General features: G+C 40.6%; 1 protein-coding gene across 4 annotated transcripts in view; it reads right to left on the reverse strand.

Moving 5' to 3' along the window:
- Window positions 1-22,891, reverse strand: part of CGNL1 (cingulin like 1) — a 199,736-nt gene extending 176,845 nt beyond the window's left edge. Inside the window, exon 1 of one of the 4 annotated variants that reach the window (XM_072615748.1) lies at window positions 22,720-22,891. In XM_072615748.1, the coding sequence (XP_072471849.1) occupies window positions 22,720-22,757 (38 nt within the window). In that variant the 5' untranslated portion in view covers window positions 22,758-22,891. Of the gene's footprint in view, window positions 1-21,835; window positions 21,927-22,109; window positions 22,391-22,719 lie in introns of those variants that run through there. The other 3 variants (XM_072615749.1, XM_072615755.1, XM_072615751.1) reach the window with 3 other exon arrangements.
- Between the last annotated feature and the right edge of the window lie 659 nt (window positions 22,892-23,550).

Consider the following 23,550-nt stretch of genomic DNA (forward strand, 5'->3'; position numbering starts at 1 on the left):
AATAAAGGAAGGCTGTGGGAAGAGTTTTTGCTCCAATAAGAGTTGGCTCTTGCCAACTGGGGAAGTAGAGAAGGTGCTGAGTTAGCAAAAACTGAGTCCATCAGCATGGTGAAGAGATTTCAGGTGATTTTCAGCTTATCCTGGGTGAGGAATCTTGCACCATGGAGTTGAAATCAAGCACAGTTACTCACAGAAAATAGAAAGATTTCCCCTAAGGTAATCTGCGCTTATCCTATTGTGGAATGATCCGCTATAATGAAAGCCATTTTCTTATATGTCACTGAAGTGGGAAAGGTATTTCATTTAAAAATTCTTAAAAGCATGCCTTTGCACATAATCTAAAGAGAGGTGGACATAACTTCCCTGAGGAACTCATCACTGGAAAGAACTTTTTCAGATTGGGTCAATTCATGTCAATAAAGGAGATAGTCATGTGATGTAGTAGAAAAAGCACTCGTTTTGAAATTAGAAAACCCAGATATACTCAAATCTAAAATTTGGATTCCAGTTCTGCCACTTCATAGTTGTGTGACTTTTCTATTAAAGAATGGAAAGAACATTAGACATGGAGTCAGGACTTGTGGCTATGGGCAAGTTACTTCATTTTTCTGTACTTCAATTTCCTCTGTTATAAAACAAGGGAGTCGGACTAGATCTCTGAGGTCCCCTCCTGTCCTACATCCATTGCGCCTCTCCATTGGCCTTTCCCACCTCTCTTCAGGAAAGTTGTCCATTATGGATAATGCTTTATCTTTTGTTATAAGAAGGGGTTAAGCATGAGGTTAAGTAAGTGACAGTAGTATAAAAGTCAAAAACAAGAATATAATATTAAAATAATAAACAGGGGAAAAGAGGTTGTAGTAAGTGATCCCTTCTAAGATCCCTCTAATATCTCTTCTAGTTCTTAACCTATGATCCTATGATAATTCTATGTGTCACTTTCCTCATCTATAAAATGGAAATGAAAATGTTTGTACAACATACTTCCCATGGCCACTTTGGAAACAATAAAATGCTACATAAACATGAGCCCTTACTAAAAAGGTTGGGATTTTTTTTTACCAAGGTCAGCTTTAAAAAAAAAAATCACCTAAGTCAAACTGTCTTTCTCTCCCTTCCCCCATCCATTTCTCACATTTCATTTGTTTTGGTTTCAGATTCTTAAATTCACCAGAGCCCATTCTATTAGCAAGATAATTTGGGTCTTAGCTCGTGTTTATCCATCAACTAAGACTTATCTATACCCTTCAGATTCCTCCTAATCAATAACCAGCTACCCACCCTTTCATTTCAGTGCAAAGGCTATTTTTCTAGAAATGGCCTCATTCCAAGCCCTAGAAGGTTTCCCCTCTTATCACCTCCCCCACCACAGGCATGGAAGCTTTCTCTGCGCCACTCCTTCCATCATTCTGGCCTGCTTGAGTGGGAGTGCCAGACAGCTCTTCCCTCGGGCTCCCTACAGGATTTAATCATCTTGCAAACTGTCACCCAGAAAAGCAGTTTTCTCCAATTCAATGAAATAAACATTTGTTAAGTGCTGGGTGCTAAGAATGCAGACATAAAAAAGGGAGATTTCAGCACTTTAATAGTTTACCGTCTACTGAGGGTGGGAAAGGAATACATGGACACACGCACAACAAGTATAATTCTTGTAGAAGCATAGGATCTTGTAAGAATGTTAAGGGATGTAGCCAGATTCACTTGTTTTACAGATGAGGAAACTGAGGACTAGAGCTGTGACAGAGGTACGAATGCAAAAGCAGTTAAGGGCTCACAAAGTGCTAAGCCCTAGGCTAACAGCTGGGCACACAGTAGGGAAGGCATTACCCAGGTTGGCAAAACAGCTCTAAGGAAGGAGATAAAAAAGATAACAGTGCTGTGGGGGAGAGGGGGAGGGTATTTTTCCTTGGAAAGTTACAGGAATGTGAGTGGAGCCATAGGAGAATTCAATACACCTTTTTCAGCAGCAGTGGTATTACTGACTTGATTTTGGGCTAAGTCCTTCAGAGTATGGTTTCCAGTCTGAGTTCAAGAAGGAGAACACGGCAGAACAGAATTAGAACTCAGGCCACAACTCCAAAAGCAGTGCTTTCCCCATTACACCACACACATGCACACATACCCAGGGTTAGCCAATCTTCTAGTAATAAACTTCTCCAACCTCACTTAAGTAGACGGGTCCTTGAACAACAGACTTTTTTTTTAATCTTGTGCTAGCCTTAAATCTGCCCTTCCAGTCTGACAGATTATCACAATGAATATGTTGGGGGCAAAAGAAAGATCCAGACAATGATACAGGAATTACTTACAGAGTAGGACTTGGGAAGGGATCTGGATGAAGCCCATAGGCAATTTAATAAAGGTAGCAAGGAAGCTGAGCCTTGAAGGAAGATCTGGAATGCTGACACCTTGGTATTTGCTTTCTTTCACTAGATGAGACTATAGGATCATAGATATAGGGCTAGAAGAATCAGAAACCCATCACTTGAGAGTTGGAGGAGCCTCAATGGCCATCTAATCCAATCCACACAAAAATGAAATTCCCACTAGAGCACATGGGACAAATGACATCCAGAAGACCTCCAAGGAGGAAGACTCCACCATCTCTGAATTCTTAAAAGACCTGAAGGGTTATCTAGTCCAGGGGTGTCAAACTCAAATAGAAAAGAGAGCCATTGAACCATCTCTGAAGGCCAAAACCTACACATTTTTCATATTGACGTAGTATATAAAACAGCATTTTAATCTGGTTCAGGCCACACTCAGGACTCCTGTGGGCCACACATGACTGGTGGACAGCACGTCTGATACTTCTGATCTGGGCAGCTAGGTGGTGCAGTGGATAGAGCACCAGTGCAGGAATCAGGAGGACCTGAGTTCAAATCTCACCTCAGACACTTGATACTCACTAGCTGTGTGACCTTGGGCAAGTCACTTAACCCCAATTGCCTCATCCTGGGTCATTCATCCTGATGAATATCTAGTTACTGGATCCAGATGGCTGTGGAGAAATGAGGTTGGTGACCTGCACAACCCTCCCTCACTCAAAACAAAGTCAAGTGCAAGTCATGTCATCATTTCTCTGATGTCATGGTCTTCTTCAGCAACAAAGGATGAACACACCTCTGATCTAGTCCAATTTCCTCATTTTACAGATGAGGGCAATGAGGCCCAGAGCTCACACAGGTAAGTAACAGAACTGGAATTTGTATCCAGTACTCTTAAATCCAATACTCTTGCCACTAATTTCTTCTTTAATAGGACAAATATATGATGGTTATATAAAAAGATTTTATGGCAGAAAAATAAAGTCTGGCTAGTATTTTTAATCAGGAGGTTTCTGTTTTTTCTTTGGCAGCCACATTACAGAACAAGGTTCACCTGGTTCTTTTGTAAAAGTAAACATTGTAATGACAGTTGTAATTCAATGCCCAAAAAGGCAAGTACAGGCCTTTGTCCCCGGATTCTGAAATGTCCTCTTAGAAGTACTACCAGCATGCCTCTCCCAGTACATTTATCACGGTTTCCTTTGGTCTGTGGGTACCACAGTGATCCCTGTATGCCAGGTACACCTGTGACTCTCTTCCCCATAACAGAGATTTGGCTATTATGCCAGAGGGAAAGACCATTTGCCTACTGTTCCTCTAGTCAGGGTCTAGAAGAATCTTCAAGCCAAGCCTTGGCATTTGCCGGCCATCTATCAATTATGACCCCTCAGTGAGGACAACAATCCAGCAAAAGTCATATTAACATGAAATAGCAATCATTATAAGATGGTGCTTTTCTGAAATCAAAATGAGTTATAATACAACATTTTGATGTTCTGTCAAGTCATCTCCATACCAAATCAAGAAGACAGAATATATGATAAAAAAATGGATCAATGGACACTTAAGAAAATATAAGCTATAAGTGGTAGGGACAAAAGCAAGATGATTTCTGTGCAGCAAAATGTTGTTTGACTAGCCTATTACAGTCCCCAAGATTTAGGACAACTGTTAATTCTACAAATATTTATCAAACATCTACTCTATGTAAAGACTCATTGCTAGAAACTAGGAAAGATGCAAAGCTTTGACAAGGCACAGTTCCTCTCCTCATAGAACTTACGATCTAGTGGAGAGCTATGATACATATACAAGGTTAAAATCTCAGCTCCAGTCTTAGCAAGCCTCTTAACTCTTCAGGCCTCAATCTCCTTATCTGTGAAATGAGAGGGTTGAACTAGATGACCTCTAAGGTCTCTTCCAGTACTCAATTTATGAGCCTAAAATACACACAGTATAAAATAATGGTCAGAAAATGTATTAGAGATATCCCCTAAAGTTCTAAATGAGGGTGATGAGGCTGGACTTAGGAGAAAAGGTCATTAATGACCTGGAGGGAGGCATCAGGAAACCTTGCCCTAGATCACCAAAGTCTGTGTAAACTACAGGGCAAAGTGCATATGATTCAATCCCAAATTGGCCTAAATCCCAGAGGGTTCTCAAAGGCTGACTTGCTTCTACAGATGACTGGACTAGCAGGTCAAGAGCCCAAAACTTCCTTCCTTTCCCTCTCCTCTGCCTCTCTTCCTTAGAAACACTATCATCCTAGAAGAGTATTCAACCAAAGACTCAAGTAGTGATGGTAGGTATTATGATTAAAACCTACCCTAAATCCTATCAGGTTGGAGAGGATGCTTGCTTCATTTTTCATTGGTTAAATCCTTGAATTGGATTCAACATTTCTGTTGTAATCATTAAAACAGAAAAGGCTTAATTGATTATTTTTGTTCTCTAAATGCTATTGCCTTCCTAAAACAGTAAGGAACTGAAAGGCAAGCTTGCCATCACTTTGACAACGATCTACCTGGGTGTGCTAAACTTGTTTTGGGTATGATCTAGATGTAAGATTCCAGAATCTATGACTTCCAAATACAAAATTCTATCTCCCCAAAGGAAATATACAGACTTCAAATGGAATTTCTAGTTGGTTTACCCTGAGTCCATTGCTTTGCATTTGCCCCAAATGCTGCTTTTTCTGCCCACCCAAGTTGCAAGACACCTTCTCCTTCAACTTCTGCTTGACATTCTACGACCTAGAACAGTTTAGTATTATATGCCCTTAATGTCCTTCCTCTCCCAAATCACTTATGGAAATTACCTCAGCCCATTTAAAAAAGAAAACAACTCATCCTAGGCACATTAGGTCCTTGAGGATCCCATATATTCTTCCCACGTCTACATCCAGAAGTACTCCCTTTTCCCCATACTTTGTTTCTCAGTCATGTCTTCATCTCAAACAATATAATAAGACTTAAAGTGAAAGGAACCTTAGAAATAGGTCCTAGAACTTAGAAAAATGAGACATCTTTCCCCCTTCCCAATTTACAGATGTGGAAACTGGCCAAAAGAAGTCGTGACTTATAGATAGACCCCAAAATGGAACGGACTATAGAAGGTTTCTAATCTAACACGTCATTTTATAAATGAGGAAAGAAGCTGAGGGAAGCTAAGAAGAGATTTGCTCAAGATTACACAGGCAGTCCACACATTAAAGGTGAGATGTGAATCCAGCGACAATGCTCCATTCACCGTACCACAATGCTCCAGGTTTCCCAAGCAGTAAATTAGCAAAAGCAAAACTTAATTCCAAGTCCTCTGACTCCTGATCCATTGCTCTTTCCACTCCTCACCCAAGCAGCCACAGAATTCAGCTCCTTGAGAACAAAGGCTGTTTACTTTTTGTCTTTATATTACCAGCACCTAACAGAGGGAGTGCCTTAGACATAGGAGGTATTTAAGGAATGTTTGTTGAAACTGAATTTTGTGGAATACAATATACTGCTGTGCTTAATTTCACAGAATTCCATAGTGACTCAATTTTTTAAAAATGTTTTCTTCTGTGAAATCTATGAGAAGCTAAATAAATTCTATCTACTCACTCTTTCGTCTTTTATACATTTTTATACTCCCCCAAGGGTTATTCTGGACTAATTAGTCCAGAATATTTTCCCATTATAGAAATCAGGATGCCTGCCCCTCATAAATTATACTTATTTAAGTGTTGAGAGATTCTACCCTATTCTGATTCCCTACCATCATTTTGATTTGGTATGGAAATGAACTGACCATAATATCAAGAATCTTCCCTTTAACTCTAACTCTGAATTCAGAGAATCATCACCTGAAATCTCATTGCAGATGACTTCCTATTAGCATCAGGGTCTTATAACCTCCTTTTCCCTCTCTCCAACCCATTTCTCCCTGGAGAACAAAGCACTTTGAAGCCAATGAAATGCTACAATTGTTGGCAGAGGCCTCCAAATGAAAATATAAAGCAAAGTATGTAATTAAAGGCACAAGTTAAGGATCATTCATTCCATAGATCTTCTTTTAGAAGTTCATATTTCCATTCAATGCCAAAGTATCCACTGAAACCTCTACAACAGGGATTTTTAATGGCTTAACTGAGCAAAGCTTTTAAACCAAGTTTATAAACAGGGCATGGTGGGTGTTTTCTAGTGACCTGTTTTTTAGCCCAACCATTCTGTCACCAGAAAATTAAAAGTACAACTTAAGGTCATTGCTGGTGTTCCTGCTGAGAATTTTTCAGCGGTGACCAAATACCTAATACAATGTATTCCCAAACCAGCCCCAATAACCCTGGCATGCAAAGTTAATTTCAGTGTTCATTTCGAGAGTCATTAGAAACTCTGAATGAGAAGGTGGAGAAAGAATACTCATCGAAAAAGTCCTGAAATCCGTGAAGAAAAATAAATCGTACTGCTTACAAACAAGGCTGACTTGGGGAGATCAAAAGGGGCCCAACCAAAAAAGGAACTCCACTGGTCAAGCTACAGCAGAAAGAGCCTACACACAAACAGCAGAGCTGTGGCCAGTTCTGGGCAATGAATTTTAGAAGGGACATTTGCTATTGCAGCCACAGCCAAGAGAGGTTAACTAACCAAGATGGTTAAGAGAGACCCCCAACCATGATTTATAAAATCTGGTTACAGCAGAGATCCTTAAGCTTTTCTAAACCAGGGACCTCTTTGAAAATCTGATGAAACCTGCCAACTCCGTAGAAAAATGTTTTTAAATGCATAAAATAAAATACATAAGATTACAAAGGGAAACGATTATATTAAAATAGTTATGAAGATATTAATTTTAAAAGTTTAAAGAGCCTATGTTAAGAAGCCCTGGGTTAAAGGAACTAGGGATATACAGACTAGTAAAAGAAGTTGAGGAGTGACAACTGTTTTCTTAAATATTTGAATGATCTGACTTCATCTCTTTGACCCTAGACAGTAGATCGAGATGACTTTCACTTCAATTGAAGAAGGAACCTAACTAAAATGGAATGAGCTGCCTTGGTAAATAGAAGTTTCCATCTCAAGGATTACCAAAAAAACCACTAACAAAAAAGGTTGTGTAGAGGATTCAAAGCTTTGGGTAGAGGCTGGGCTAGGTGACCTCTAAGTTCCAGCTCTAAAATTCCATGATTCTAATAATATCTTACAAGTGTATAGCGCTTTACAATCTGGCCCCCTCATTTTACATACGAGAAAACTAAGGTTTAGAACAGTTAAGTGATTTTCCCATGGTCACACAGCCAGTATTTTAAGTGCCTAAGATAGAATTTGAACCAAATTGGACTCCATGTCCAATACTCTAACCCAAGGGTGGGGAACCTGCAACCTCGAGGCCGTGTGTAGCCTTCTAGATCCTTGGGTGCAGCCTTTTGACTAAGTCCAAGTTTTACAGAACAAATTCTTTCATTAGGGGGATTTGTTCTGTAAAGTTTGGATTCAATCACAGGGTCGTATTTGAGGACCGAGAGGGTCATGTGTGGCCTTGAGGGCACAGGTGTCCCACCCCTGCTCTATCTACTAGACATATTAATTCAATTTTCAGCTTTCGATAGAATAAGAAAAAATTACAAAGTGCTTTCATACCAATCAAATTCTTTTTCATATCCTAGCCTGATATTATACTAATAGTAAATTCACATTTATATAGATTATCCCAAAAGTCTTAGTTAGTGGTACTAAGAGTTTGGGGACACCCTATACAACGCTTTAAAATCTACAGACAATGCAAGTATTACAGTCACTATTTCCCTTCCTTTTTAAAAAAATTCGCTTCTTCTCTTTTGCCTTTACATTGACATTCCAATCATCGTCATTTTCCAAAAAGAAATTGAGGCGCTGGGAGAGCAGGAATTGTCTTGTGCCATTTTTTTTTTAGAACTTAGAACAGTGCCTGACACATAGTAGGTTCTTAATAAACGCCTGCTGACTAGCTTAAATAACTTGCCCATGGTTACATTTCTGCTAAGTGTCTAAGTCAGGACTTGAACACAGATCTCTTGGCACTGTTCCCACTATGCTACACTGCTTATGAGGAAGACACTAAGTATAAAATGCAGCCCCTCTTTTTGAGGAGTTTATAAACTAGAACTACAACCTACAAAAACTAATATAGCACCTCTAATCACATTCTCTACAAATATAATATAGTGATAAGTTATACAATGCAGGCTACTTTAGGACAAGCTATAAGGTATTAACTATGTGGTACAGACAGCAAGAGCCAAAGAGATTGGCACAGGAGAGAGACCAGAGGGATCACTGTTGTTTGGAAGCAGCAGCAGTATCAACAACCTCCAACAGGAATTAATACTTCAGATGAGCCTTAAGTAGAGCATAGGAAAAGAGAGCAGTAGAGGGGAGGAAAGGAAACAATGACAGAAGAAACCTCAGAGGCTGGAGTAAGGGAGGGAGGAAGGATGGATAAAAACTAGACAGTGAAGAAACCACATTTCATTAGAATAGTGTATTTATTTATACTTAGGAGACATGCTTTCCAAGAAATAGGAGGTCAGATGCCTGCTCATCAATAAGGTGAGCCTCAGTGAAAATATTTCTGAAATAGCGTCAAGCTTAGTTTAAAATTATACTAAGACTTTCAGAACACCCTCTATGATATCACAATTTCTTGCCAAAGTAGAGTGAACTAATCACAACTTAATTTTTCTTTTAAAACTATTTTACAATGGGTTTAGATCCTCATTGTGAATACCAGTTGTGGCACGACCATATAGATGTCTATGGTGTATAACATCATCAGGAATGTATAACCATTCTAGAAAGTGGATGTAATTTTTTAATAAATTGCTGATTTGAACTTGCTTCTTTTTCTAAAAGCTAAATGAGGCAAATTCTGGTAGAAGGCCCCATGTCAATTGTGTTTTGGTGAATTACTGTTTTAGCATTATTTATGGGGCCGAAAACGCCAAATCCACAAAACCAAACCACAATGAAATCTCACTCAGTAGGAGGTCAGGATTTTGGAATTTGTGATACTACAGGGAGCAAACAAGTTTTCACTATCTGTAAAGAAAAGCATTTGCTAAGCAACCACTTTTTCTTGGTCTAATGGAACAAATAACAATGAAATGGGGTAAGTTCAAGTCCACAAGAGGTTAGCAAGTTTTAATGAATTTTACACCTTACTTATTTGTATGTAAATGACCTTGCTAATTACAAACAGATCTTATCTAATCACTAAAACAGACCTATAGAGTAATTTAATGGAGGTCAAACACACACCTCAAAATTTCCTTAGGGCATCACAGCAGAGTTCAGAACACAGGCTAGTCTTGATAATAATTGGCTTTATAGAGTACTTTACAAAGCTTTACCTACATTAAGCGCATCCTACAAGAGGACAAAAAGCACTGGCTCCACAGTCAGAGGGCCTGGGTTCAAATCCCAGATTTGACACTACCTATGTGACCTTGAATCACTTAACCTCCTGGAGCCTCGGTTTCCTCATCTGTAAAAAATGACAAGTGGTTGGCCTAAGTAATCACTGAGATCCTTTCAGCTCTAATCTATGGCCCTATAAACGGGTGTATATTCATAATAGACCTCTGGGATATTCCAAGCATTATGCTGTATTAAACTTTAAAAGTTTATTAAGCTTTTGCTCTGTGCAAATCACAGAACACAAAAACAAAGCAACAAGGGCCCGGAGGGGTGGGGGGGTGGGAAGAGGAATAAAACAAGAAAAATAATGATAACAGTATTTTAACTCACAACTCTGGGAGGTGGCTGCTATTAGTAGTATTTCCCATTTGACGGATGAGAAGCCTGGGTTAAGTTGAAGTGACTTGCCTGTGCTAGATGTGAACTCAGGTCTTCCTAAATATAGGTCCAGTGTTGTATCCACTTGAGTATCCAACTGCCTATAGGATATTGAATGTCCATGTATACCAGTGAGTAGGAAGATATAAAGAATGAGACTAAAAAGCAGAAGAAAAATCCAGACAAAATGCCATAGGAAAACACGAACAAAGGAAATATCGTTTTCAGTATCAGGGAAGGCTTCATGGAGGAAGGGGCATTTAAACTTGACTTTGAAGAAAGAAGAGTTAGGCAGAGGACAAGAGATCATAGAATGTCAGACCTGGAAAGCATCAAACCCTTTAAATTTACCAACGAGGAAACTAAGGCTCAGAGAGATAAGTGACTTCCCTTGCTTCAGGTCATAAAGAAGGGAGAGAGCCAAGATGAATAATGCTGAAGAGGAGGGATGCAGCTAGACTGGGGGGAGCCTTCTTATCAATGCTAGCCTGTGGAATTTGTACTTTATCTAAAATTACGACAAGAAAGCAGAACCCACTCTAAGGAGGTAGGAATCTGTGTTCATTTTTTTAAACAGTTCCTTCCTATCTTTTAACCTTTCAGATTGGACTTTCCCCCATTAAATTCCTACACAACTAATGTCTGTTTTTGACCTTCCCAACCAAGCACTTTCTGCCCCTAGAGAGATGTAGGTGTGAATAGGGAAATTTGTAATACTAAACAGTAAATTTGGTACAAGGCAAGCAATTAATGTTAAAACTCATCCTGTGGATGAATTCAAACCCAGGGGGAAAAGTACCATGACACCTGAACTCTGCAGGTGAATCCCAAAGTCAAAGAAAATGCTTTCTACTAGCTTCTGGGGTAACAAAGGCACATTATAACATCCAGAAGGAAAAAAGAGGCTCCTTTGGTTATGAAGCCATTGGCAAGTCTGTGCATACAGATATTCTCTAAACAATAAATGTATTATGCACAGATCCAAAACAGGAGACTGAAGATTTTGAAAGCTTTCCCTGGCCACCAAAAGAGGAAAATAAATGACAGATGACTAACAAGGTTTTCCCCAAGAATTGACCATGTTTGTTTTAGTGTAACACATTCCCCAGTCTCCTCTTTCCCCCAGGACAACTGGCCGCCAGTGGATCTCCTTCTGAGGAAACTGATTGCAAATCCACATTAGAAAGATGGACGCACAGAAACGTTGGTAAGAGTATAACAGTTTCTCTCTTAAACTGTTTGATTTGATTCTTCCTTTTCCTTTAATGCTTTGGGGGTCAACCCCTCATTTTACAGATAAGGAAACTTGAGGACCAGAGACTTGCCCAAGGTCATATAGCCAGCAAGCAAGTAGCAGAACCTCGGTCATGCACCCATTCAATAAATACTTATTAAGTGTCTTACTGAATATTACGCACTGGGGAACATACACATTTTAGATGATAATAAATCCCTCAAGGAGATTCCTTATCAGACTTAATAAACACAGGTAACAGTAATAAACAATATTCATAGGATCATAGACTCAGAGCTGGAAGGTACTCAGAAATTACTCAGAGGTAATCTAGTGTACTTCTCTCATTTTACAGATAAGGTAAACTGAGATCCAGGGAGGGTGAGCAACTTGTTCATGATCATAAAAGTAGTAAGTGAAATATGAACCCAGGTCCTTTAACTCCAAAGCGTTTGGAGTTGAATCCAATTGAATGGAAGTGCATCAGAGAGATATAGAACAAAATGGAACTTCCCTAAATCAGTCTTCCAACCATCAATTTCTTCCCCCTCAATTCTCACCTTGTTACTGCTATCAGATGAATCTTCCCCCTCCCCTTTCCCACCCCCAAATCTGATTGTTTCACTTTTCTGTTCAAAAGCCTTTAAAAGCTTGCAAATGGTTGGGCTGGGAGGAAGAAACAATGAGCCACAACTCCCAGTTACACCCCTTCAAGGCTACCAATTCTCCCCTTCCCCTAGCCCTCACTCTTGTTCCCTAAACTCAGATTTGCTGTCAATCCTGAGTTCAGGAAGTACTAGATGGCAGCACCTCCAACAAAACAAGTTTGGTCAAGGTACAAGAGAGGTAGAAAGAAACACTCATCTTGGAGTCCAAAGCCCTGGTTTCAAAGTCTTGGCTCAGATACTGACAATCTATAAAATAATTTTTGATATTTAACCTATTTTGATACCTATTTGATACTTAACCTCTGTGAGTCTCATTCCTCTTCAATAAAATAAAGATAATAACATTTCCATTAGCCTCACTATAAGACCACTGTGAAAAAGGTGCCAGGTAAACCACAAAACCCTACATTAATGTGACCTGTCATTATTTGTAAAGGCAAATAATTGCTCCTTGGGCATGTGATGTTTGACTGACTCTCCCAACTGATATACCCTTTGACTCCAACAAAGTCGAACTTACTATGTAGCACCATAAGAGATCCAACAAAACAGATGAATAAGGTATAGGAAGGAGATAATAAATAAGTCTGGTTTAGCTGGACCGGAGTACATGGTGGGGGGAGGGGGGAAGGATACTGAGCTTTATTTTACATATCAGGAGGAGCCACTGACGGCTTTTCCTGTAAGAGCATCATGAAAAAGCAAAGGTCAAAAGAGCAGTAGAACGCAAATGACAAATACAGCGGTCTAGTAGGTGACAGTTGGCACTTGGACTAAGATGGAAGCAGCAGGAGTGGAGGGAAGAAGGAAGGAATGTTAGAAAAACTGGAGGTTAACAACAGTTTCATAAATGATTTGGGTGACAGGGGAAGGAGAGGAGAAAAGATATGTGAGAGAAACCATAGAGGTTAAACAACAAAACATTGTAAATTATTCGAGGGAAGGGTTACAATATAAATTTTGCATCTCCCCCATGATCTAATACTTAGGAGGCACCAAATATATATTTACTCAGTGAAGAAATGAATGAGAAAATCCAAGAAGACAATGAATGAGACAAGGTTGTTTCTTGTTTGGTGGCCCTGTGACCTCCGCAAGTTAGGTAAAAGTCTCTGGTCCTCAAGTTTCTTCATCTGTACAATGAGGAAGTTGAACTAAATGGCTTCCAAAGTCCTTTCCATCCTCCCACAGGGGGAGAGGACAGGAGGGCAGATTAGGAAAACAGAAAATCAGAAACTCAATTCAACATTTATTAAGCAACCATTTGAACCAATTAAGCAACCAATTATGAATGGCACTGTGTGAAGGCTATAAAGATTTTTAAAATGCCAAAGACCCTATCACAAAGGAATTAGTTTTGAACATGGTGAATGTAGGTGCCACTGACAAATCAGAAAGTCAGAAGAGGCACAGATTCTTGGGAATACACAATTCAATTTGGCTATGTTGAATCTGAAGTGATGGACATCTAGGTAGAGACATTCCGCAGGAAATATAAAATACAGGTCTGAAACTTAAGTGGGCAAGCCACTTAATCTGCCTCAGTTTCTTCATCTGTAGATGAAGGGGATTAGACCTGAAATAGATGCAAATTTTAAAACCATCTGCACAGAGATAGCTGAGGAATGAGACAGTCAAGGAAGGGAATATAGAGAAGGGGAGAAAAAAACAAAGACAGAATCTTGGAAAACAATAAAGGGAAATAAGAAGGTGAAAAAGGGCTAGAAAAGAAGACTAGGAAGTAGTCATCAGAAATGTAAAAATAGCAGGAGAATGCAAGGTCTAGGATCAAAGGAAAGTATACACAGAAGGTGAGGACAGTCAATCATGTGGGAAGTAAGAGTTGGAAATTCCTTCCACCGAGGCAGCTCAGAAAATCTATAACTTACACCTGGGGGACTGAAAAGATAATGGCTTGCTTGCCCTGAGTCAAATAAACTAGTATGTGTCACAGTTCACACTTGAATCCAGGACTCTTCCCGACTCTAAGATCACTATCCACTGCCCCATGCAGCCTCTCTTCAGAGTTCATGGTATCTACTAACATTTCCTCCTAATTTTGAAATGCAAGAATGCTCCGTCCCTCCATTGGCTAATAAATTTACAACAGACAATTGAGTACCTGATCTACAACAATTAAAATGTACGAACCAAGGCAGCAGGAGAAACAGTGATAAAGCCAAGAAGTCCTACTCATTTTTTCCCAATACCCTAAGAGGAAAAGAAAGTATTCCTGAGCATCTTTCTAGAGTCTAGAACCTAGACCAATGCAGCATGTTTTTTTTATTTTCCTGATAGATTTTAAAGAGTTGAAAAAAATGTGAAATCAGTGAAGTTCCTTAATACAGAGGTTATTTACCTTTTTTGTTTCATGGACCCCTGTCATGGAATTCTGGTGAAACTGACCAGAAACTAAGAGAGGCTCCAACAATTGAGGAATGACTGAATAAGTTGTAGTATATGAATGTGACACAGTACCATTGTGCTCTTAAGAAATAAAGAAAGACAGTTATTCCTTCCATATAGCAACTTTCCCCATTACAGTTTTGACATGTTCCAAGTTGGCATAAGAAATTAAACAGGAATTTTGGGGGAGTTCTGCAGAAGTAGCAGATGACATATCTTGCCAGTAGATAATGGATAGAAAAAGTTTAGAAACTCAGAAATGCACAAAATATATGTATAGTATTGTATGCCAACCTATTTAACTTTTAATATCATAAGAATTCAGACTTCTTCTCTGGTACAAAGGGAGGGACAAAAAATTTTACACCGATTTTCCAGATGGTGAGGGTGATGTGCCCTTAACCCCTACAATGTGGAAGGGATAACTGTCTATAATTTCAAAAAGAAGAATGGAAAGATTTTTATAAACTGATGAAGGATTAAATGAGCAGAACTAGACAAGTTTATATGATAACAGCAACGTTGTAAAAAGAAGTAACTTTAAGAGCTATAAGAACATGATGCTATCAATGATGGAGAGATGACTGACTGAGAGTGCAGAATAAGTGAGAGACAAAGACAAACATATGTGTAATACATGTGTCTCCGCATCTACATATTATCTGTATATAACCACTGAGGACTTTATTTTGTTTGATTATGGATATTTGTTACAAGGAATTTGTTTTTCTTTTTTTCCCCCAAAGTGGAAGATGGGAGAAAAACTAGTTTTCTGTAAGTTTTGTTTTGTTTTGTTTTGTTTTTGTTTTTGTTTCAGGGGTAGCGCTAGAGATGTGAAATGCTATACTTTTAGATTATTAACTTTACTTAACTGTTTTACTTTGTTCCAAGAGACTTTCCATGAAGTGGGACTAATCTGTAAATGTATGTAAATGCAAAAACAGAACATATTGATAAAACTTTTTAAAATTTTAAAATAAATTTAATTAATTAAAAATTTTAAAATAGAACAAGGGTTCTTGACCTTGTTTGTGCCATGGGCTCCCTCTGTTAGTCTTATGAAGCATTTGGGCCCCTTTTCAGAAGGTTTTTTAAATGCATAAAAAAAAATACATGGAAAGACATAAGAAACCAATTATCTTCAAACAGTTATCAATATGTTAAAAAAAAATTCATAAACCTTCGATTAAGAAACCCAATTTTAGAGTTGTAGCTGAAAACTAATCACATTATTCATTCTCGATGGGGCAAGCAGAAATCCCTTACTGGCCCACAAAGTATAAACTCCTCCCTGTAAACAGGAAGGCTGCCAGCTGTGTTGGCACACATGGTACAAGTTCATAGCAAATGTACTGTGCTCTAATCCCAAACACTAGTAACTCCATGACTACTATGCCCCTAAGTCCCTGAAAATCTCCTAAATCAATATTTCTTAGAGTCAAATGTTAAATTATGTTCCATTAAAGTAGCAAATGCTTATCTGTAACCCAGTTTGAAGTTCCAAATTTATCTCCTGTCACTGAATTTCAGTAAACATAGGCTCCTAACTTTACTAGCTGCCTTTCTTAACAGCTTCAGGTAATTGTGCAGTTGTTCAACCATGTCCAACTTTTCATGACCCCATGGCCTATAACATGCCAAAGCTGGCAATGGAGTTTTTTTTTTGGCAAAGATACTGGAATGGTTGGCCATTCCCTTCCTTACTCCAGGGGATTAAGGGGAAAAGAGGTTAAAGGACTTGCCCACAGTCACATAGCTGGCAAGTGTCTGAGGTCACATTTGAACTCAGGTCTTCCTGACTCCAAGCTCAGTGAGCCACTGAGCCACCTAGCTGGCAATGAGGTAACTGCTACATGGCAAAGATATTTGCCACACATAGCACATAAATAGGAACCCAGTGTTTCTGGTGACAAGAATAATCAAGACAAATTGGAAAACTTCCTTCATGGAATAGCTATGGATATGGTGTTCAGTTATTTCAGTTGTGTTCGACTCTTCATGACCCTATTTGGAATTTTCTTGGCTTACTGGAGTGGTTTGCCATTTCCTTCTCCAGTTCATTTTACAGATGAAGAACTAAGGTATATGGGGTTAAGTGACTTGCCCCAGGCTCACACATCTACAGGCTGAGGTCACATTAGAACTCAGGTCCTCCTGACTTCAACCCTCCACTGGGCCATCTAGATACCCCAACTATAGATAACCATAGCTCCATGTGGCTGGATGGAAATTGGAGATGACATTCACAGGGTCTGAGCAGCACTATACTCAGCTTTCTTAGTGGTTCATCTATTGGAGGAGTTCTTGACCCAGGGTCCATGAACTTCTTTTCCAAAATATTTTTATAACTATTTCAATATAATTGGTTTTATTTCTAATGCTTTATCTTTTATTTTATTCTCTTAAGAATATTATTCTAAGAAGGGGGCCACAGGTTTCGTCAGATTGCCAAAGGAGGCCATGGTACAAAAAAAGATCATTCTCTTCCTTTCCACAAAAGGAGAAGGGTAATACGCCGCCACCACCACCAACAACAACAACAACACAAAAAAAAACACCAATTAGAGACAAAAATTTTTCTCAAGAATGTGCTCCAACATATAAACCCTTCATTATTTAACAATATGTGTGCCAAAGTGTTTCAATATGACACCTTGTCTCTTTCTCATCTTCCCATTTGAAATAATGTTAGCTAACAGAAAAGACTTATTTTCATTCTAAGCAAGGAAATAATTGTCGTATATACCCATTCAGGATTCTCTTCTGGCTAAATAAAATACACAGACTAAATCCTATGGTCCAAAAAGTCTGCTACACATACCCTACTCATGGCTCCTCTATAATGGCAAGTCAGAATGAAACAAAATTCTAAATTTCAATGCACTAAAGAAGTGCCTTTCCAACATTCATTAGTCAACTGATTTATAGATGAACCTTAACATTTCCTTCAAGGCTCGGTTCAATCACATCTTCTACATGAAGCCTTTCCTAATTCCCTTCAGTTGCAAGTGCCTTCCCCCTAAAATATACATATATATGTATATGCGAAGATATATGTGTATGTATGTATGTCTGTATGGATTATGGATTATGTATGGAGTGTCCCAAAAGTCTTGCAGTTTTAAACTAGTTAAGCTATCAAAGCTAAAAAAAAAAATGTACTAAAACTTTTGGGATGTCATGTACTTATGAGTTGTAAGTGTAAGCTCCTGGAGGACAGGCTCTGTTTCCTTTCAGTGCCTTCCACCTGGCAGCTTATTTTGACTGACTGCCGTTAACAACCTTTGTACACTGTCTTGCACAGAATAGATGCTTAAAATTTTTTTTTTTTGTAAATTGAGTCATAGGTTGCCCTCAATGACCTAACTGCCCCTTTCTTTCCCTTTCCTCTTCTTCTAGCAGCTACTTTCTCTCTCATTCACACTATCAAAATATGCTTTGGAAGGGGAGTGGAGGTAAAAGATATGGCATCAGTCAATTACAACCCAGGGTGAATTTAGGACAATGAGTTACCCTCTCTTGGGGTATTTATACTATATTCTTATCTCAAGGTTGAAAAAGAAGCTTTGTCTCAAAAGGAATTTCAAACTTCAGAGAGGAAAGGTGGAAGAAGTGGGGGGGGGGGGGGGGGAGAGGGAAGGATACCAGGGGAACAAAGAACATGTCTTCAGTACTATTTAAATCAAACTCTCTGGATTTATTAACTACTCCACATGACACTTAAGGCCCTGATGCTACTACTGTCAACAAGCCTCTCATTTTCTACCATTCCATTTCCAGGGTTTTCATTAGAGAGACAGTTTTCTGGTTAATATCACTGTTAGATGCCAGTAGAGCTTTATAGAATGGTTCCAATAAATTCTCTGCAAATCCAATTTGCCGGTGATCCTTTGCCTTTCCTCTTCTTACTCTACCTTACCTGTAAAATGGGGAGGACAATCTTTCTATTACCAATTCCCCAGGACTCTAGTGAGGATCACATGAGATGACGTACATAAAGTACTTCTCAAATCTATTTAAACATCAGCTCCTATTACAATCCTTAAGCTGCTGTCAGCTTTTCCACAGATCATTAGCATTAGAACCAGACAAAAAAACTGGGAGAAAAAGCAAAGCTCGAAAATAAAAATAAAATTCAACTCTGTTCTTCCACAGGAAGATGGGTCTATTCCTTCCCGAAGTAAGAGCTTCTTTCTAAAAAGTCTACATCATTCGATGGGATAGACAGCCTCCTCAGGAGAGAAGGAATCTGGCAGGGACCATGTTTTTTTCCATTTTTTGTATCTTCAGTGCTTTGTACCATGTCAGGCACCAATGTTTCTACAGTTCTGTCAGGTTTTCATATACTCAAACTTAATTTCATTCTTTCAGAGACCTATACCTTCATCTGTGTGGGTACTTGTCCCCACTGGGAGTGATCCCTAGAGACTGAATAAAAGGTCTTTGAAAGGTGCTGTGGCCGAAAAGATTCATGATCTTTCTCCACCCTGATGAGTCTGAATTAAGCAAGGCTAGATCTAGGACAGGAGGCATGCTGTCCATCACTGGCTTGTACTTGAAGCCTTTCCAGGTTAGAATGACTTGCCAGAGGTACTCTTCTGCTGGGATAGCTTCAAAAAAGAAGGGTCATTTCCTACCACAGTGAGGCACCAGAGGAGGACTTTAGTGGAGGTCAAACTTACATATTATTTTCAAATGCTCTTTTGCCAAAATGTTTTGCAAAATCCACAATGTAGTTGTCAACCTTAGGACACAATGCTTAGACTAGAAGAGGAAAGATGATATGGGAAAGATAATGCTACACTCGGAATCCAAGAGCTTCAAATTCTGGTTCTCCTACCACCTCTCTAATGCCAGGCAAATCATGTCCATCCTCTGTGATCTGAGGAATGTCACTTTCCCTCTTTGTGCCACTAATTCTTCATCTATAAAATGAGAGTGCTGAACAAGATCAGTCGTGTTTAATCTGTAAATTTGCTTTTTTTAAAAAAACTTGTCAATTGTTTTCTTCATAATCCTTTATATTTGATTTTATATACTATTCTGAGAAGGGGTCCATAGTTTCCCCAAACTGTCAAAGGGATCCACGACACAAAAGAAAGGTAGCTTGGGGTGGGGGTGGGGGTTTTCACAATGACTAGAGGACTGGATCAGAAAGATCTCATTTCAAATCTGACCTCAGACATCTCCTAACTGTATGACCCAAGTCACTTAACCTCTGTCTGCCTCAGTTTCCTCATTTGCAAAATGAGGATAACAATAGCACCTAATTCCCAGTAGTGAGAGAATCAAATAAGATTATATTTTGTAAAAAGCTTTCTAAAGCAATACATAAATGCTAGCTATAAACAAGGTTAAGGACTCCTGAATTAGATAATTACTTGCATTTATATAGCACTCTAAGTATTGCCCAGGTAATGAAATACTGTCATCCTCATTTTACAAATTAAATCATCTCTAAGAGCTCTTCCAGCTCTAAAATCCTATAATTCCTATGTATGGAGTATTTTCAACTGAGGATTTCTTAACCTTCAAAAGTGTGTTTCTGGGTTTCAACCAAGAAGGTAACATGATTTGATTCTGTTGCCAAACCAAAAAAAAAAAAATCTACAAGAAAACACCATGGTTTTGTTCCCTAAAGATTAAGTATTTTGATCAAAAGTCACATGATGTCACTCTGCTGTCCATTTAGCCATATAGCAAAAGGGCAGGCTATCGAGGTACGGGGATGAGGTGGGAGAGAAGGAAAGCAATGAGGAGGGAAAAAGAAACCAAGTACCACAACTTACAAAATTTTTAAAGTAAATTAATTTCATCCTGTCATTGATACAGTTTATGTAAACCAAATAGAAACAAGCATGAGCATTCATTTCTGGAGGGCATTCTCTTGAATAAAGTATGTCATCGAAATGCTAATAAAACTGCAATGTCCTGTTATTAATTTTTAAAATATCTTCCTCCCCTTTCCACGCCCTCCCCCCATTTCCATAGCTGGCATCTAACAGTAAACAACTGTATGGAAAAAGAAAACAAAAAATTAACCTAGACCCTAGTAGGCTGATGCTAGAAACAAGGGCAGCAAAAAAATCATGTTAACTACTTTTGTTAAATTAGCTTTAAAAATCTAATTTTTCTACAGGTCCTTTACATCTTTATAAGTCAATTATATAGGCTTGGTCCCATCAAATTCTATCCCTGGCCTCGAGCTAATGTCCATAAATGGTGCTATCCTTTATTTTAAAAAAGAAAAAGAAAAAAAACATATATTGTATTCAATACAAAAGAGGCCATTAGCCCACCCAGATTAAGTAAAGCCCATTCATGCAGGCCATGGTGACACAAGATTATTCCCCAAAACCTTAAGGATCTCATTAGTCCTCACTTTGGAGAATAAGTGTAACACCCTAGCATCCATGCAACACATTTCTCCAGGTGGCCTCAAAGATCTGTGGAATCCATAAAATGGTCTCATTCCTTCCTTTTAATCTGAAATCCTTTAAGTTGAATGTCAAATTCATATCACCCTGGTTTCCAGAGAAATGGGACAATCCTATATGTTATAACCTTGTTTCTATTGAGGGTGGAGTGTTCTAATTGCACTTCACCCATCTGCATCTAGAAAAAAGTACAGAGATATTTACTGTAGGGGGGGGGGGGGAGGTACCTAAAAAGGAACGATGCTATCAACAGTTTTCAACTTGGTCCCACTAACAAAGAAGCCCTTGCAATAAGGAGACAATTTTTAGGGCAAAGTCATGACATTAACCAAAACCACAGTTTATGAGGTGTGGCTAATAAAGTAATATGAATTTTCTTGTGTGGCCCCAGAAACTGTCTCTGAGGGCAGTTTCCAAAGGAGAGCTCCACAGATGTTTGAACCGCAGAGTGGATGAAATAAGCCATATACCTTCTAAGGGGACTACTTTGAAGGACAACACTCATTTGGTTGTAAAAGTTTGGATATTATTGGTTAAACTAATTTAACACCCAACTGTAACTTTATAGTTCTATAAAGATGTAACCTGGAAAAATTCCTTAGCAAATCCAGGGAAAGGGCAAAAATGGGGTAGGAGTCCTCCCAGCAAACACTAGCGAAGAGTAGGATTTAAAAGTATTTGGTTTCAAAACCTGGCTTGGGCAGAACTCTGCCTCAAGGATCGGGATCAGAAATGCCAGAAGGGAAAGAAAAAAAGAGAGGTGGCTCCAGGACTGAAGTTCCTTCCCTCAAGGCGCCTCCAGATCCACAGCCATCACGGATGGGGGGTCTCCAGATTGGGAGTAAGAGCAGACTGGGGCTGAGGGCACGACCTTCCCCGTCAGGAGGTTTGGAAACTAGGCAATGAGGTTGCTGCCGCAGGCGTGCATTCCCGGACCCCGGAGACCCTTCCTCACCTTCCTCAGGAAGGGAAGAGGGCTCGCTCACTGGCAGTTGGACCCATATGGGGGATGAGTCCGACAGTCGGACGCCCTTTCTCCAGCCCCGACTCCAGCCCCGTCTGGTCACGTCCGGCCCAGGAAGCAGAGGGGGGACCCCCGACCTCACACGGGAGCCCCATCCAAAAGGGGAGGTGAGGGCGCGGTCCCAGAACCCCGGCCAATCCCCCCCTGCCCCTCACGTTCCTCCGGGTTCCAGGCGCGTGTGGGGAGGCAGTGCGGGGAAGCTCACCTGGCGGGGAGTGAAACCCTTCCCGAGCGACCCCCAACTGTCCCCCGATGAGTCCCGCAGCTCCGCTCCCGGCCACGCGCTCCCCCTCGAGCCCCCAGCACACACACAGCCCCCCGCCAGCCGGGGCCCCAGCACCAACTTCTCTCACCGTCCGGCCTCCCGCCCCGGATCGTCTCTGGCCCCTCCTCCGCTCCTGCTCCGGCTCCAGCAGCCAAGCTAGTGGGGATCCAGAGCAGGCGCCCCACACCGCAGGGGTGGGAGGCAGGGCAAAGGGGGACCCCGCCCCTCTCGAAGGAGGCGGTCCAGGCGGGGCGGGGCGAGCCGGCCGGGGACAGGCGGCCCCTGCCCCGGAGCCGCGCTGGGGGCAGCCAGTCTAGACACGGCTTGACGTTCTCCTCCGGCTGGAAAGTTGGAGCGTCGGGCCCCTTCCCCACCTCTCGGGAAGGGCCTCCGGGTCTTTGCCCCGAGCCGTCCCCCACCCCACTCCGAGCACACGAACCTCCTCCCCGCTTTGCACCCTCCACCCAGTCCCCAGCCCCAGACAGGCGTTCCCCTCCTCCGCCCACCCCGAATTCCCGGGGCTCTTCCCGGAGCGGGATGTCTTTCCCACCTTCTCGGCCAATCCCTCCCCTGCATGTGGAAGCCCATTTGTCGGAAGCGTCCCCCAGGGACCGCTGCGGAGGTCTGTCCCCCGGGGACTGGCCTGGAGGGCGTCGGAGCTCCCTTCCCGGTCCGACCTCAGATCTTCTGGGTCTCCTCCTTTAGTGTTTAACTGACGTCTCGAAGAGCTGGGCGGCTGAGTGACCAAGCCGGTGCTGTTGGACACTGCTCCCCAACCACAAACAAACTGAAGCGCCAGAACGCCTTTTTCCCCGGTCAAATCCGATCAACACGTATTTATCAAGCTTTTCATGTGCAGTCAGTTTTGTGGTGGGTCAAGCGTCCGAGGGCCTCTCCCCTGCTCTCCTCAAGTGGACTGTGAAGTTGGAGGAGTGAGCTATAAACGTCAGGAAAAGTTCTCTGTTCAGCAGATGCTGAAGCCGCCAAGGAGCATTTATGAAGCACCCATGGTTCTGCGCTAGACTCTGCGCTACCTGCTTAGTAGAATATAAAGACAAAAATGAAGAACAACCTCGTGGGAAACAGTAGGGACGACAATATCGTTATTTAGTCGTTAAGTCACGTCCAGCTCTCCCTGATGACATTCTTGTCCGTGGGGTTCTCTTGACAAAGACGCTAGAATAGTTTGCCATTTATGTCTCCAGTGGATTAAGGAAAAAAGAGGTTAAGTGACTTGCCCACAGTCACACAACTAGCAAATGTGTGAGGGTAGATTTGAACTTAGGTCTTCCTGACTCCAGGCCCAGTGCTCTATCCATTGAACCACCCAGTTGCCTCCAGGTATAAATATAAGTACAAAATATTACTTAAGTAACTTTTC

The sequence above is a fragment of the Notamacropus eugenii genome, chromosome 1 (genome assembly GCF_028372415.1).
Source record: "Notamacropus eugenii isolate mMacEug1 chromosome 1, mMacEug1.pri_v2, whole genome shotgun sequence".
Lineage (NCBI taxonomy): Eukaryota > Metazoa > Chordata > Mammalia > Diprotodontia > Macropodidae > Notamacropus > Notamacropus eugenii.